The 15713-nt window shown below is 47.8% G+C and overlaps 1 protein-coding gene across 2 annotated transcripts in view; it reads left to right on the top strand.

Annotated features, from left to right (window-relative positions):
• Nucleotides 1–3109: 3109 nt before the first annotated feature.
• Nucleotides 3110–15713, top strand: part of NT5M (5',3'-nucleotidase, mitochondrial) — a 34823-nt gene continuing 22219 nt past the window's right edge. The window contains exons 1-2 of one of the 2 annotated variants that reach the window (XM_032841295.1): nt 3110–3409; nt 6611–6711. In XM_032841295.1, the coding sequence (XP_032697186.1) occupies nt 3140–3409; nt 6611–6711 (371 nt within the window). In that variant the 5' untranslated portion in view covers nt 3110–3139. The remainder of the gene's footprint in view (nt 3410–6610; nt 6712–15713) is intronic. The other variant, XM_032841296.1, reaches the window with a different exon arrangement.

Raw genomic sequence — 15713 nt, 5'->3', positions numbered from 1 at the left:
GCCCAATGTGGGGCTTGATCCCAGGATCTGGAGATCATGACCTGAGCTGAAGGCAATCGCTTAACAATCTGAGCCACCCAGGCACCCCTAAAGCAAACCACTTTAGAAATAAAAAACATGGTGATGTATGCAAAATAGAACGGAATGGGATACCACCAACACACCCACCAGAATGACTAAAAAGACTGATAGCATCAAATGTTGGCGAGTATATGGGACAAACAGAACTCTCATACATTCCTTGTGGGTGTGTAAAATGGTGCAACTGGTTTGAAAAATATCTGGCAGGTTTGTTTTAAGATTTTATTTTTAAGTAATCTCTATACTTCACTGACTGAGCCAGCCAGATGCCCCTCTGGCAGTTTCTTATAAAAACTAAACACTTACCTTTTTCTAGGACTCAATGATCTCACTTTTAGGTATTTACTCAAGAGAGAAAAAAATCCACACCAAGACTTGTATGATTCATAGCTGTTATATCCATGATGGTCCAAAACTAGGAACAGCTCGATGCCCATCAATGGGAGAATGGGCAAGCTGACGTATATTCACGCATTTAAATAGAACTCAGCAATAAAAGAAACTTCTGATACAATAACATGAGTGACTCAAAAACATGCTGAGTGGGAGAAGTCGGTCACAAAAAAGTACACAGCATAGGATGCCACTCATAGTTCTAGAAGAGGCAAAACTCATCCACAGTGAAAAAAATTAGAAGAGTGGGAGATTGGGTTGAAGGAGAAGAAGCGGGATGGAACTTTCTGGGAAGATGGAGATGTTCTACAGCTTCACTGTTTGACATGCTGACCAGACATGTGGATTATTTAAATTATTTAAAGTTAACTAAAATGGAAAACTTGGTCCCATAGCTGCAGTAGGCACCTTTTAATTATTCAACCACCACATACAGCCAGTGGCTACTGTATCTGGATAGCGTTGTTCCACATTTTCCTAAGGATGCATCCCTTGGGGGATGGTTGTCAAAAGTCACAGAATGGTGAAGTTAAGATTTGTGCATTTCACTTGTAAAATTTACGTTTAAATACATTGAACTCCGGCGCCTGGGTGGCTCAGTGGGTTAAAGCCTCTGCCTTCGGCTCAGGTCATGGTCCCAGGGTCCCGGGATTGAGCCCCACGTCGGGCTCTCCACTCAGCGGGGAACCTGCTTCCCCATCTCTCTGTCTGCCTGCTTCTCTGCCTACTTGTGATCTCTGTCTGTCAAATAAATAAATAAAATCTTTTAAAAAAATCTTAAAAAAATACATTGAACTCGCTTTAAGCTATAGAGGCTGATGTGCATAGGGGTAAAGTATGCTGATGTCTACAGCTTACTTTGAAATGCCTCCAGGAATAAGATGGACTGATGGAGGGATCGGGAAACGCACTGATGTATGGTAAAGCAAACACAGCAAAGTGTTCACCGCAGAATCCAGGTGGTGGGTACACATATCTTCCTCATACAAGTCTTTCAACTCATCTGTGTGAAAACTTGCATAATACAATTAAGAAGAAAAAACAAGGTGACATAATTAAAGAATAAAATCAAGATGGAGAAACACAGTGGGGAGTCTTAGCTAGGTGGTCAGAGAATAACCAGAAAAGGTTCCTTCTGGAATCACATTCATTCATTCATTCATTCAGGATGCAGGGATGAATCACACTTGGTCTCTTCCCTTGAATCCAGTTGGTTCCATGAGAGTAACCATTGTGCGAGGGTGCTGAGGACCTACTGTGTGCTTCAGCTGGAGCACGGGTCCGTGGGACACCACGGCCCAAATACTTTTTTTTTTTTTAAGATTTTATTTATTTATTTGACAGATAGAGATCACAAGCAGGCAGAGAGGCAGGCAGAGAGAGGAGGAAGCATGTCCCCTGCTGAGCGGAGAGCCTGATGCGGGGCTCGATACCCAGACCCTGGAATCATGACCTGAGCTGAAGGCAGAGGCTTAACCCACTGAGCCACCCAGGCGCCCCCAAGTACTTCTCAAACTGTGCCGCACTGCTTCTTGTGGCCTTCATTTTCTCTCTGGCCTGAGAGTGCACTTCCCTACCCTTCCTTCACCATAGTTTCGGACAGATCCAAAACTGTCTGTCCGTGAGGGTGGGGACTTTGTTCACCGCTTGATACCCACCACCGAGCACATAGGAGATGTTCAGCAAGTCTGCGCCAAAGAGATATAAGAATGAAAATTGTGGTTTCAATTGGCCTCTCCACTCTCTGAGGCCTTGGAGCTTGCTGCTCAAGCTGTCTGGACCCCTATGTCTCTTTAGTTCTTGCATCCTCTTTTCTCACCATTTCTGTCTTTGCTCCAGCATCCCCTCCTGCAAGAGGCCTTCCCTGAGAGCCCTGCCTGTCTCCCCACCTCTCCAATGTCATGTCATCCTGCTTTTTGTTTTTTTTTTCTTTTCTGTTAAAAAAAAAAGAAGGCACTCAAAGCAATCAATACCAAACAATATATGTTTATAGATTTATTTGAAAATCACCAGTTTTATCGGGGCTTCATGATGTTTGCAAGGTATTTATTTGTCCTACTAGTATCAGTCTCTCCCCAGATGTTCACTATAAAGCAGGGAGGCTCTCCAAGTGAACCTCGTCCTTGTTTTCGTTTCTTCATACTACTATCATCTTTTTTGCCTGTTTTGTACGCTTGGTTGCTTCTCGCCTGTCTCTTCTTCTAAGAGGGACTTTCCAGGATGGCAGGAACCTTGTCCGTTTTGTCCGCAGCCTCATACGGTAAGCGCTCAGCGACACAGCCTTGCTCCATCAGCGGGCACGGCTCCCGCAGCCTCGCTGCTGCAGTGGGAGGAGGGAGTCCAGGCCCACGGTCCAGGCAGAAGATGCTAGTGGAGAGTCTGGGACTGTGGACAGTCCCCAAAGCCACGCCCCCGAGCCCCGCCTCCGCCCGGGCGCGTGCCGCAGCCTCGATCTGGGGCCAGAGCCTGCGCGCTCGCGCCCCGAGCGCCCCGCGCCCCGAGCGCCCCGCGCCCCGCGCCCCCCGCGCTCCTCGCGTTCCCCGCGCGCCCCGGCGGGCGGGGGTTTCTTCCCCTCCTCCCCCACCGCTGTCATGTCTCCGGGCTCGGCGCGGCGGGGTGGCGTGGCCCAGGCCCCGGCGCCCGCGGCGAGCGACCGCCAGGGGCCATGATCCGTCTCGGCGGCTGGTGTGCGCGGCGGCCCCATGGCGCGGCGTGCCCGGCGGGGCGGCGCTGGGGGTCCGGCGGACCGGCGGGCCGGGCGGGGGGCCGCGCCCTGCGGGTGCTGGTGGACATGGACGGCGTGCTGGCTGACTTCGAGGGCGGCTTCCTCAGGAAGTTCCGCGCGCGCTTCCCCGACCAGCCCTTCATCGCGCTGGAGGACCGGCGCGGCTTCTGGTTGTCCGAGCAGTACGGCCGCCTGCAGCCCGGCCTGAGCGTGAGCATCCCCCGCCCCGGCCCCGCTCGTCACCCGCCGCGGAGCCGCCGTTCTCGCTCCGGGGCCCCGAGCCCAGTCGAGCCCGGCGGGACTGCGGCCCTCCTTCCCGGTCCTGGGCCGGGAGCCCGCGTGACCTTGGGTGGGTCACCTCTCCGAGCCTCGGGGGTGGTCCTCTCGTAAGACAGGGGGGCCTGGGGAGGGGTCCGGGGAGGACTCAGGGCGCCGCGCCCCGCGCAGCCCCGCGCGCGGGAACTGTTGGCTGTCATCGAGGGCTTCTCAAAAGTCAGGAGAATGCGAAGCGTAAAATACGATCTTTGTCTTTAGCTGACTTTTTAATTTTTGGCCGCCAAGTCCTGAAATTCTTTAAATGAAATAAATGTTACAAGTAAAGTCCTCTTTGACCCCGGCCACAGTCACACGCCCATTTCTTCATCCTCACGAATTTGATGTCTTTGCCGTTCTTTTTTGTCCTTTTTCCATGAATGCATAGCTCCCAGTGGTATTTGAGGCCCAGAGACGTTGAATGACTTTCTGGACATCACACAATGAGTCAGTGGTCAAGATGGGGAGGGTTCAACTCCTTGGTTTACCCCATTGCTTGGGTGGCCCTGCTGAACCTGAGCCCACCACATCCCCCTGACTCCTGCTGTGCTTTGCTCTCTGAGTCCAGGACGGATGGAGGGGAAATATACAGGCTTGTTTCTAGACAGATGGCTTAGTTTTTGAGTTGAAACTATTTCGGGAAAGGAACGGGATTTCGCCTTGCACAAACTTAAAGAGGCGGGTGTTTTCTGGCATCCTTTGCTTGCCTACCCAGGGTCACCACCAGAAACTTGATGATGATGATATTCGAGCCTAATTTGTACCACAGGTTGACTGCATTGTCTCCCGTGTGAGGCAGACATTGTTATCTTCATTATGCAGATGAGGAAACTAGTCCCAAGCCCAGTAGCTAGGATTCCAACCCAAGTCTGCCTGCCTGCCCAAACACATTTAGGCTTCCCCACCCGCAAAGTCCTCTTCTCTGTCCTGCTCTAACAACTGGCATTTCTTTTGACTTAAAAAAGGTAACTTAACCATAATTGGGAGGCAGGTGTGAAAAAGAAAATCAAGTGCCACGGCTCTTCCTCACCACCAGGTACTTGAGGAAGGTGACTTTCCCAGAGCTCTGTGTGCTCGCTTCTCCCAGCCCTAACACCCAATTACCAACTTCAAGCTGGAGAGAATACCCTCGTGGTTTCTGTAGTCTCAGTAACAGACTCCCCTGCTCCATGTGGGTGTTGGTGTATAAACAGTACACAGTACTGGCAGTCCAGGCACCTCATTCCCTCCCAGGAGTATACTGAGGTGAGGACATAAAGCCCACCCCAACTCTGAAAAGGACAGAAGCCTTTGTAGTCCTTTGTACAGACATGCAGACTCCACATCTAAGAAGATCAATTTACCATTTTCTAAGGGCGAGGCAAAGGAAAGGGACTCCTGGGACACGAAGGAGGCAGTGTTCTTCTTCTGGGACACGAAGGAGGCAGTTCTGCTCCTGGGAACATTGCAAGATTTTCATAGATGAACACATCCCCTTGGTTCCCAGCAAAGCTCCCAGCAGACATCCCTGGGTCTCCCCTTGGCTGAGCTGGCCCAGCACCTAGAGTTAAAAACAACCTATGCACCAGCCCACCTTAATTATGAAGGCATTTCTGCTTTACAAAATACCACTTTATTGGTATCCCCCTTGATCTTGTCAGGGCTCGGAGAGGTAATGAGGGCAGAGATGGAAGGCAAAGCTCATTTTAACTGACTTAGAATCCCGCAGTGTTAAGACAGTTGAGGAACTCAGCCCAGAGGGAGGAAGTGCCTTGAGCAGGGTTTCAGAGCCAAGTTAGTGATGGAGGGAGGGAGGGGATGCTGGGACACTGATTATTGAGGAAAGACAGTGAGGCCAAGGTCATGCAGCCGGGGCCATGCAGTACTTGACTTAATCCTGTGTCATGTACGCTTTACCCTGGGCCCCACTGCCTTCCTGTGAGTCAGAAGCCCTGAGTCAAGTTCTGACAGTATCACCCATAAGTGGCCTTGTAAACAATCCTCTGTAAGCCTCTTTCCTTATCAGTAAACTGGGATAGTGATTCTTGCCCCTTGTGGGAGGTGACGGCCAAACAAGAGACACCGTCTATTAGCAGTCACCGCTCATTTGCTTCAGCCCACATAGCTCGCAGACATAATGCCAGTGTGATCTCAGGGCACTCCGCCTCTAAGGGGGACATGGTGGTGGGGCTTGTTCCAGAGTGTGCGGTTTCTGGCCTGGCAGAGACACCCGCAGCTGCCCACATAGGATTTAGGTCCCGTTCCTCGGAGTCTGGGGGTCCGTCTTCCCTCCCCTTGTCCTGGGCCTGGAAAAGTGTAACATTCTGCAAACTCGATTTTAGCCCAGTGACATAAGGCAGAACCTTGTAGCTTTGTAGCTGGGAGATAGTGTTCAGCTCTCAGCGATGTTTTGCTCTGTGGCATTGAGTAATTCCCTTCCCCATTCAGAGCCTTGATTTTCTCATATGAACAATGAGGGTCTGGGTTTTTGGCTTTCAGACTTTAAAAGCAGTAGAATGCTTTTTAAACAAAGTACTTAATGATATACCAATGATGATATGCCAATGCGGAAGACAGATATGAGAGCTGTTCCAGTTGATGTGGGGAAGGAACCTGGAGTTCTGCTCATCTGGCCTTCCACTCGGCTTCCGGGCCCCCTTACCCCACATGGCACAACGGGGCTCTTAAGAATCTCTTGAGTTTCTCCAGCTCTTGAAGTTAAGGACTCTAGTGCCATGGCAAGACCTGGTCCACCTCAGAGGCCCTGAGATGCCTCTGGCCGTGAGAATCAAGCAAGCACATGATTCACGATGACTTGCCTTTGGTCCCAGACAGCTCTAGCCGTGCCTCAAGGAACAGGCTTTGGAATCCATAGCTCCTGATCCCTTAGCTGGTCTCTGCTGGATCCTTGCAGAAGTCAGACCCCCTGGAGAGGGGCTGGAACACACATGTGCTCCCCCCAGGATACAACCTTGGGAGTGTGTGTGTGTTTGCAGGGGGGGGGATGTGGAAGGCTCACACTCTTCTTGTCAACAGATCTTTCCAGCTGTGCCATCGTCTCTGTGGTAAGGCAATGTGCTGAATCCCCTGAGGTCACCCACTTCTCTCTCATCTTCTTAGGAGAAGGCCATTAGCATATGGGAATCAGAAAATTTTTTTCTTGACCTGGAACCTCTCCCAGGGGCTGTGGAAGCTGTGAAGCAGATGGTCAACCTAGAAAAGTAAGTTTGTCTTCCTGCCTGTGCATTCGTGCCTTCCTCTTGTCAGCGCCTACCCTACTCTTCTGCTTCTGCCCCCCCCAACCACATCCCTCGCTCCTCTCTCTTCACCCCTGCACAGGTCCATGCTTGTTCCTTTGGTGCTCAATCTGGTAAAACCCCGAGTGAAACAGACTCAGCTGGTAAGCTAGTGAGGCATTTTGATCTGGTAACAGGAGAAAATATTGAGTCTAACTGGACCTGGTTGACTGGGTGCCAGACATGCATTTATTCAGCAAATAACTGAGAACTGACTGTTAGATGCTACAGGACATAAGTGATACAGAGATGACCGTGGTCCTGCCCTCATGGAGCTCACAGAGTAGACATTAAACAAAGAATCTCACAAGCAAAGATAAGCACGATTGTTATAAGTGCTGAAAAGGAACAGAGGAAGGAGTACAATGAGGTCTAACAGAAGACCTAACAACACATGGTGAGGACGCAGCCAAAGGAGCAGTGTGTGAGGTATTTCTGTTTCGTTCTAGTGAAGTCCCTGCTTCTGGGAGCTGAAGCCCCAGTTCCATAACTGTTCACTAAAACCCATTAGCAGTTACAGATGATGTGCTTCCCCGAGGACGATGTAAAAAACAACAGCCATATTGAGATATAATTCACATACCCTCCACCCATTTAAAGTGTACAATTCAGTGGTTTTTAAGTCTGTGCCCAGAGTTGTAGTCAATTTCCAAAACCTTTCAACAACCCCAAAAGAAACCCTGTACCCATGAGCAGTCACTACCCCTTCCCCCTCCTTCCCCTGCTGCCTAGGCAGCTGCTGTCTTCTTTAGAGCTCTGTAGATTTGCCTGTGCTGAACATTTGTGTATATTTCACGTACATTTCACATAGTCCTCTATGTGGTCTTTTGTGATTGGCTTCTTTTATGCAACATTGTGTTTTCTGGGTCATCTCTTTTATAGCATAAATCAGTACTTCATTCCCTTTCATGGCTGAGTAATATTCTGCTGTATGCACATGACACATTTTTGTCTATCTGTTCATCAGTTGGTAGACACTTCGTTTGTTTCTGCTTCTTAGGTATTAAGAATAATACTGCTGTGAGCACTCATGTATGAGTTTTTTTTTTTTTTTATGAATGTCCATTTTCATGTATAGGTTGTATAAACCTAGGAGAAGAATCACTGGGTCGTGCGGTAAATTCCTGTTTAACATTTTGGGGACTGCCAAGCTGTTTTGCAAAGTGACAGTACCATCTGACATTCTCATTAGCAATGGGTGAGGGTTCCAACTTCACACCCTTGCCAACGCTTGTGGTCTTTTTTATTCTAGCCATCCTAGTGGGTGTGAAGGGGTATCTCATCATGGTTTTGATCTGCATTTCTCTGATGGCTAATGATTTGAGCATCTTCTTCTGTGTTTTTGGCCATTTGTTTTTGTTTTTTGGAGAATTATCTTTTTTTGCTATTTTTTTCAATTGGTTTATTTATCTTTTTATTGCTAATTTTTAAGAGTTCTTTATATATTTTATTTTTTAAGAAGGTTTGTTAATTTGAGAGAGAGAGAGAATGAGTAGGGGGAGGGGCAGAGGGAGAAGCAGACTCTTGGGGAGCAGGGAGCCTGATGAAGTACTTGATCCCAGGACCCCCGGGTCATGACCTGAACTGAAGGCAGACACCTAACTGACTGAGCCACCCAGGCATGTGAAGAATTCTTTACATATTTTAGATGATAAGTCCCTTATCAGATATGACTTGCAAATATATTCTCTCATTCTGTGGATTGTTGTTTTAATCTCTTTGTGGTGTCCTTTGAAAACCAAAGTTTTTATGTGGATGTTAAATTTACGTGTTTTTTTTTCTTTTTCCTTTTTTGAAGATTTTATTTATTACATAGAGAGAAAGAACATGAGTGGGGGGAGTGTCAGAGGGAGAAGCAGACTGCCTGTTGAGCAGGGAGCCCGATGCGGGATTCAATCCCAGGACTGTGGGGTCATGACCTGAGCAGAAGGCAAATGCTTAACCAACTGAGCCACGTAGGCATTCTCTCTTTTTTTCTTTCTTTCTTTCTTTCTTTTTTTCTTTTTTTAAGATTTTCTTTCTTTCTTTATTTGAGAAAGAGAGCATGAGCAGGGGCAGAGGCAGACTGAGAGGGAGAAACAGACTCCCCACTGAGCAGGGAGCCTGACACGGGGCATGATTCCAGGACCTTGGGATCATGACCTGAGCCAAAGGCAGACCCTGAACTGACTGAGTCACCCAGGTGCCCCTGTTTGTTTTTTTTCCTTGGGTCATTTGTATTTTTTATTTCATATCTAAGGATTGTTTGCCTAATCCAAAGTCACAAAGACTTGCTCCTATGTTTTCTTGTACAAGTTTTATGGTTTTAGCTCTTACATTCAGGTCTTTGATCCGTTTTGAGTTAATTTTTCAATATGGTGTGAGGAAGGCATCCTACCTCATTCTTTTGCATGTAGAGACCCACTTTTCAGTACCATTTCTTGAAAAGACTCTTCCCCACTCCCACCCCACCCACTGAATTGTTTTGGTTTCCTTGGCAAACATGGACTGACCATCAATGTTAGAATTTATTTCTAGGCCTGTATATACTTTTTTTTTTTTTTTAAAGATTTTACTCATTTATTTGACAGACAGAGATCACAAGTAGGCAGAGAGGCAGGCAGAGAGAGGAAGGGAAGCAGGCTCCCTGCTGAGCAGAGAGCCCGATGCGGGGCTCGATCCCAGGACCCTGGGATCATGACCTGAGCCGAAGGCAGCGGCTTAACCCACTGAGCCACCCAGGCGCCCCTAGGCCTGTATATACTTTTATTGGTCACAGTTTTGCTTGAATTTACCAACCTGAAACACCAATGAAACAAAAGGTATGGCTCTGTCTTTATTGTGTCATATAAATGCCTCCAAAGATCATCAGCATTCAAAGTTCTGACGTGATAAATTGGCATCAGAGGGACACAAAATGCTTAGAGTTTGAGTTGAATTGTGGACTCATTCAGTAATTTATTTTTAGACTTGAGTCAGGCCGTGCAGAGTAGTCTGTTTCATTCTGGTTTAGGATTTGAACTTGATTTATAGTGGAGTATTTTTGTATAACTTTTTGCAGCTTCAGGAAGAGCCCAGAGAGGCAAAGCAGTGTATTTGTACTGAAGCTTTTCAAAACTCTGTTTGTGTCTGGATTAGCATTTCCTGGACCACATTCAGCCAACTGTATCCTGGGGCGCTAGATGGCATAGCGGTTGAGGTTATGTCCCAGCTGGAGTGAGACTGTCCAGGCTCAAGCCCGGGCTTTTCTAGAACCTAATCCTCAAACGTTGGGCACATTATTAAGTTTTCTGGGCCTCAGTTTCTCCAATTGTGAAATGAGGGGAACGAAAAAAGCCTCACTATAGCACCTGGCACATAGTAGGTGCTCAGTAAACATTAGCCGCAGTTGTTAGTATTCTGCAAGATTTAATAGGTATGGAACAAAAAAGCATTCTTTAAGTATAACAGTGTGGGGGACATTGAATTAGAAGGTTTCTTTACCACAGGACTTCAAAGGGCTTCAGGTTTGCTAGTATGCTTTGTGATTCTTCACAAGTGGAGGATGAAGCTTTTATTCACATGTATTCTAGTCCAGAACTCTCTTTCCCACAGCTTCCCTGTGAAGCCTTTTGTGAAAATGCAAGTCTAGACCATACCAGCGGTCTGTTACCTCCATTTTGGCTCTTAACAAGGTAGCTTCCCAAGGTCAGTTCACGCCCAAAGTGTGGACAGAGACAGCAGTCTAGTCCGTAACTAAGTGGATAGCTTTGTGTCTGGTGCTGACGTAGCCAGAAACCAAGATTTAAAATGTTACTGAAGGCCTATTTGTAAGGCAGCTGCTATGGGCGGGACCCTCTACCAGATGCCACAGATACAGAAGTAGGTAAGAGACAGTTCTGGCCTTCGAGGAGTTCTCTAGGAAACCAAGGACTAGAACATAGATCCGAAAGAGATGTGGTAGATGTATGCGGATGGAGATAGGCAGGGCAGCTCCCCAGGGTGGGCAGGCAGGGACCCTGGAGCCCTTGTGCTGAACAATGAAAAGAGATCTGCCAGGTGGAGAAGGCAAAGGGGTTTCTGGTAGGAGGGGAACAGTGAGCAAACACCTTATCTGCCCGCTGTCCTAGAACCGCCTCCCTGGCAGGCTGTGGACCGGCTCTGGGAGCACTGAGTGCAAGGCTGTGCCTCCCTGGGAGTCATCGCATGTTTAAGAGCTTCCTTGGAACATCTTCAGGGGCGACTACCCTTTATTCAGGACATATGAGTGTATTCGTACGAAACACTCCAACAGTAGGAACATACGTGAAAAAAATGTGAGTTGCCCATTTTGTCCCTCTCTCCCCATGCACATCTCCCCCCATCCTGCTCTTCCTGTCCTGGTGAACAATGCGGGGTGCGTGCTTCCAGACCTTCTCAAATGCATTTACGTAGGTATTTGTATGTGGGTTTGTAAACTTATCCGTTCTACCCGGCAGCCAGAGCGGTATTTCTAAACGGAATTCTGCTGATGTGTGTCCCCTCTTAAAACTCTCTCTTGGCTTCTTTTTTACACTCCAATAAAACCCAAACTCAGCCAGGCTTGCAAGGTGGTCTGCGACCTGGCCGTGCTACCCTCTGACCTCTTTGCACCTGTTCCAGCCACGCTGGCAGAGTTTCTGTCTGTGGATGTGCCATGCTCGTTTCTGATCTCACAGCCTTTGTTCCTGACACACCCTCTTGGAATGTTTCTTCCGCTACTTGGCACGTGGCCACATTGTTTTTAATCCTTCCGTTCTGAACACTTTGTGTGTCACCTTGTGTGTGTGAGGCCATCCTGCTGTAGCTAAAGGCGCTGCTGTCCCCAGCTAGTCATTCTGCCGTGCCCTCCTCAACACCTCCCCGCCCCGGCTAAGCCAAAGTTGTGTGTGTGTGTGTTTGTCCCTTCCTCTGTCAAATGTCAGCTCCCTGAGGGATTATCTTGGTCCCTAGAGTGCTGCCTGGCACGTGGCACACACTCAGGCATCTGCTGAAGAGACATTCACATCACGGCATCATAGTTGTTGCTTATAAAATAGGATTGCTCTCATCTATAGGATGACACTGCTTTCTCTCTTTTACTTAACAATATGTGTTCGCTATCCTTCCATAACAACACTATCGAATTATTTTATTCTTTGTAACTACTGCGTAGCATCTTATTGTATACCGTGTACCGTGTAAGGTAATGATTTCCTCAGAGACATTGAAGTCGGTTCTTCTTCCTGTGCGTCAGAGCTGCAGGGAGCATGGACGTATGTGTGCAAGTGTTTCTGTGCAACAGTGGGCTAGCCGAATCAAAGGCCTATGCATTTAAAAATAATTTTTTTCAAGGTATAATTAACACATGAGTTCTCTTAGTTTCAAGTGGGCCATATAGTCCACAATTGTATACGTTACTCAGGCTCATTCCCATAAGTGTAGTCTTTTATTTTAAATATTTATTTATTTGAGAGTGAGCGAGCACATGCACACGAGTGGGGGAAGGGACCAAGGGAGAGACTCCCCAAGCAGACTCCCGGCTGATCAGAGCCTGATGAGGGTATTGATCTCACGACCCTGAGGTCATGACCCTGAGATCATGACAGTGGAAAGCGAGAGGTGGATGCTTAACCAACTGAACCCCCTGGGTGCCCTGAGCAAGTACTTTGACACTGGGGACTCCATACAGTTTACTAGTTTCATTCAGGGTAACATTGACAGGGGATCAGGTGGCTGAGGATCCTGGGCTGCGTAGCTGTTCTCTGCAAAGTCCTGATCTTAAGCCATAGATTTTGTAGAGCAAGGGGATGTACAGAGGGGATCGTGAGGTCAAACACTTAACAGATCTCGTGGTGCCATCTGTGTGCCGAAAGAGGGTGGGGAAGAAACTATGTTACCTCTTCTAGTTATCTAAACAACTTCAGGGAGATCAGAAAAAGCCTTCCCGCATTCCAGTCAGGGCACATGTTAACCTCCCAGAGGCCTGGAACACGTACCCCCAAGGGAGGTCATTATGTGGACAGGAACAAGATGGAGTCAGTGTTGTCAACCCACCTACATTTGAGGAGCCTGGCGTAGGAGGCGATGTATTCATTCACCCACTAGACAGATCTGTTTTGTGTCACTTACTATGTCCCTGCCACTGTGCTAGTCCTGGGGATCTATTTGTAAATAAGACACCCAACCTAAGGTCTCAGGTCTTGAGGAGTTTTCGTTAAAGTAGCGGGGGATGGCAAGTAAGAAGAAAGATAATTTTAGTTTGCAGCAAGCTTGGTGAAAGAAATAGGCGATGTGTTTGAAATTAAATGGGGGAAAGAGCTACTTTGGGTGGGGTAGAAAGGTGTCTCTGAGGAGGTGACAGGGGACTTCAGAAATTAATGTTAAGACGACCTAGTTAGTAAGAAGCGAGGGTGCAGAGGTCCTCAGATGGGCAAGGATTTTGCTTACCTGAGTAATATTTTGGAGGAGACCAGTATGGCTAGAATTCAGTGAGCTTGACAGGGATGGGAGGGACAGTGCCCTGGTGGACTGAAGAGACAATGATGTGATATAACTTAGTTTTTTTTTTTTAAGATTTTATTTATTCATTTGACATAGAGAGGCACAGCGAGCGAGGGAACACAAGTAGGGAATGTGGGAGAGGGAGAAGCAGGCTTCCCACTGAGCAGGGAGCCCAATGTGGGTCTCAATCCCAGGAGCCTGGGATCATGACCTGAGCTGAAGGCAGACACTTAACGACTGAGACACCCAGGCGCCCCTTAACTTAGGTTTTAAAAAGAATATGGGCTTGGGGTGATAAGTTTGGACAGGTATTTCTCCAAAAAAGATAACCAAATGGCCATTGAATGCATGAAAATTGGCCCGAACATCATTAGTCTGTTGTGAAATGCAAATGTCAAAACCACAATGAGATACCACTTCACACCCACTAGAATGACAATAATGAAAAAAAAGTGGGGGGCACCTGGGTGGCTCAGTCAATTAGGCATCTGCTTTTGGCTCAGGCCATGATCCTGGGGTCCTGGGATCCAGTCCCACATCGGGCTCCCTGCTCACGACCCAGCCCACCTCATACTTTCTCTTTCTCTCTCTGTAATAAATAAATAAAATCTTTAAGCGGGGTGGGTAGGCACTTGGGTGGCTCAGTCGTTAACAGTCTACCTTTGGCTCAGGTCATGAATCCGGGGTCCTGGGATCAAGCCCCCCCTGGGACCACAACCCGGGCTCCCAGCTCCACGGGAAGGCTGCTTCTCCCTCTCCCACTCCCCCTGCTTGTGTTCCCTCTCTCACTGTCTCTCTCTCTGTGTCAAAAAAATAAATAAAATCTTAAAAAAAAAAAAAGGACAATCGTGTTACCAAGGATGGAGAACATTTGGACTCCTCATCATCACTGGTGGGATTGGAAAAATGGTGCGGCTGCTGTGGCAAACACTTGGGAAAACATTTCCTCCAAATGGTAAATATAGAGTTACCATATGAGCCCGCAGTCGCACTGCTGGGCGTATGCTTGAGAGAAATGAAAACACGCATCCACACAAAAACTTGTGCATGAATGTTGCTAGCAGCATTGTTCGTAATAGCCAAAAGGTGAAAACAACCCACACGCCCATCAGCTGATACGTGTGTGAACAAATGAGGTCCATCCATTCACATGCACTGGGATATTACTCAGCAATTAAAAGGGGTGAAGCCCAGGTACATTCTACAGTGTGGGTCACCCTTGGAAACCTTTTCCTGAATGAAGGAGGCCAGCAGCAAAGACCGTGCACTATCGGATTCCATGTATGTGAAATATCCGGAACAGAGATAGGAAGTAGGTTCGTGTTCTCCTAAGGCCAAGGGCAGAACGCAGAGTAACTGCTAATGGACGCAAGGTTCCTTTTGGGGCTATGAAAATGTTCTGGTCATTGTTGTCAAGTCTGCAAATGTAATATCCATTGGATTACAAACTGAAAATGGGCGGCTTTTACGGTTTAAGAATTAAATCTCCATGAAGCTGTTTTTTACTTTTTTTCCCCCCAACTTATTTATTTATTTATTTAAAGATTTTATTGATTTATTTGACAGACAGAGATCACAGGTAGGCAGGAGAGGCAGGCAGAGAGAGGAGGAAGCAGGCTCCCTGCCAAGCAGAGAGCCTGATGCGGGGCTCCATCCCAGGACCCTGGGATCACCACCTGAGCCGAAGGCAGAGGCTTTAACCCACTGAGCCACCCAGGTGTCCCTCAACTTTTTAAAAAATGATTTTTATTTATTTACTTGATAGAGATTACAAGTAGGCAGAAAGGCAGGCAGAGAGAGAGGGGGAAGCAGGCTCCCCACTGAGCAGAGAGTTTGACACAGGGCTCGAACCCAGGACCCTGATATCACGACCCGAGCCAAAGGCAGAGGCTTAACCCACTGAGCCACCCAGGCGCCCCTGTTTTTCACTTTTTATTTATTTTTTTAAGATTTTATTTATTTATCTGACACAGAGATAAAACAAGAGAGAGAGACACAGACAGACAGCGTGCACAAGCAGGGGGAGCTGTAGGCAAGGGAGAAGCAGGCTCCCCACTGAGCAAGGAGCCTGATTCAGGGCTCCATCCCAGGATCCTGGGACCACGACCCGACCCGAGCTGAAGGCAGCCACTTAACTGATTGAGCCACCCAGGTGCCCCATGAAGCTGTTTTTTTGTTTTGTTTTGTTTTGTTTTAATGAGTCTGCTCAAAAATGAAAGAAAACAAAAACAACCAATTATGGATGCATTTAATAACATGAGTGACTCCCAGAAATACCTTTACTGGATGGAGGAAGCCAGACAAAAAGAGCACATACTCTGTGTTTCCATTTATATAAGATTCTAGGAAATACAGTCTGATCTGTGGTGACAGAGAGCAGATCAGTGGTTCCCTGTGGCCCGGGCGTGGGGTAGGGACAAGGAGGGGCAGGTGGAGAGAAGACAGGAGGAGGCATGGAAAAATATAGG

The sequence above is a fragment of the Lontra canadensis genome, unplaced genomic scaffold, assembly GCF_010015895.1.
Source record: "Lontra canadensis isolate GAN:19392208 unplaced genomic scaffold, GSC_riverotter_1.0 scaffold122, whole genome shotgun sequence".
In the NCBI taxonomy this organism is placed as follows: Eukaryota; Metazoa; Chordata; class Mammalia; order Carnivora; family Mustelidae; genus Lontra; species Lontra canadensis.
The sequence above is the reverse complement of the archived record's forward strand: the minus strand, read 5'-3'. Positions and strand labels throughout refer to the sequence as shown.